The 1,637-nt window shown below is 30.2% G+C and overlaps 1 protein-coding gene across 1 annotated transcript in view; it reads right to left on the bottom strand.

Annotated features, from left to right (window-relative positions):
• Positions 1–1,117: 1,117 nt before the first annotated feature.
• Positions 1,118–1,637, bottom strand: part of LOC107745263 (glycine receptor subunit alpha-2-like) — a 45,450-nt gene continuing 44,930 nt past the window's right edge. The window contains exon 10 of the mRNA XM_016559115.1: positions 1,118–1,387. Coding sequence (XP_016414601.1) covers positions 1,148–1,387 — 240 coding nt within the window. The 3' untranslated portion in view covers positions 1,118–1,147. The remainder of the gene's footprint in view (positions 1,388–1,637) is intronic.

Here is a 1,637-nt window from a genome sequence, read left to right as displayed (position 1 = left end):
CTTTTCATCTGTGATCTTCACTATTATGTGTTCACTATTATTACATTTTCAAGAATTCCTACAGGTCATGGGTAAAGCCGAAAAAGCTCCATATCGGTAAATATAATATAATACAATGTTTATATATATATAATAAAATGAAATATTTTAAATGGAAAGCCCAAAGATCTAATAAATAAATGTAATACAAATAAATAAGAGTAATTAAACAGCTGTAAATTCCCCTTTTTATTTTGTACTTTAAATTCTCTAGTTTTTTAAATGACTTTAATTTTTTTTCTCAATCGTAACATAATTAAACGATGCTTTTAAATTGATTCATATTTTATTTTTATTTGATTTTACAATTGCAATATGTTTGCATTTATTGATTTAGCTGACGCTTTTATCCAAAGCGACTTATAAAAGAGGAACAAAGCAATTCATCATTTTAGATGCAAAAAGATCTAATAAATAAAAGTACATTTTAATTTACTTTTATATATAATGTTTAAAAATGTAGTGTTAATGTAATGTTTTTAAATTATATATATTAAAATGTAATATTATATTTATATTTAATATACTGTATATATATATTATATTAGAAATATATATTTGTTTATTTCTAAAAAATAACATAATATTTTTTAAATGTAATTTTTCAAATATTTTTAATTAATTTAATTATAAAACATTTTATTACATTATATTTACCGACTTTTTTTTTAGCATTTTAATAATATATAATATTTCTATTGAATTGTGGGTGAAATAATATCACCTGCACGACTTGATTGATAAAAACGATCCAAAAGACAATCGTATAAAACAGCGTCTTCCATAAAAAGCTGGTCAGATATATATATACTGTATATATATATTATATTAGAAATATATATTTGTTTATTTCTAAAAAATAACATAATATTTTTTAAATGTAATTTTTCAAATATTTTTAATTAATTTAATTATAAAACATTTTATTACATTATATTTACCGACTTTTTTTTAGCATTTTAATAATATATAATATTTCTATTGAATTGTGGGTGAAATAATATCACCTGCACGACTTGATTGATAAAAACGATCCAAAAGACAATCGTATAAAACAGCATCTTCCATAAAAAGCTGGTCAGATATTGCGATGCTGCCGGGACAGTGTTCAGGGCTTCTCGTGTCGGATGATCTTGTAGGTGATCCAGTAGAAGATGTTGAAGATGAGGAAGGCCAGCGGGAAGGCGGCGCGCGAGACGGTGTCGATCCTCTTCGCTCGGTCCACAAACTTCTTCCGGCTCAGGTCCGTGTCCTTCAGGACGGCCCGCCGAGGACTGGTTTTGACCGCCGTCTCGTCCTTCATGCTGGTGTTATCTCCGGAGAGATGCAGACGACCGTCCTGTAATTCCTGTGAGTTCAGAGAGAAAGAGAAAATCTGAGCATGAAAGCGGCTTTAATGAACCTGCAGCTCGAGGCTTTGTCTCGGGTCTCGAGGCTTCTGAAGCTTCAGGTGCAAATGTTTTGGTCTCAAATTAATGGAGCGACAATCCTGCAAAGCTTTCTGTGTTTTAGTAGCTTGTTAAAGGATTATTATCGTCTTTTAGCCCCTTAACTGTCACCGCCCCTCCTGTGGGACGCTTGGCGCTCTTTTGTTGTTG

The sequence above is a fragment of the Sinocyclocheilus rhinocerous genome, unplaced genomic scaffold, assembly GCF_001515625.1.
Source record: "Sinocyclocheilus rhinocerous isolate Xijiao unplaced genomic scaffold, SAMN03320098_v1.1 scaffold3145, whole genome shotgun sequence".
Classification (NCBI taxonomy): Eukaryota; Metazoa; Chordata; class Actinopteri; order Cypriniformes; family Cyprinidae; genus Sinocyclocheilus; species Sinocyclocheilus rhinocerous.
The sequence above is the reverse complement of the archived record's forward strand: the minus strand, read 5'-3'. Positions and strand labels throughout refer to the sequence as shown.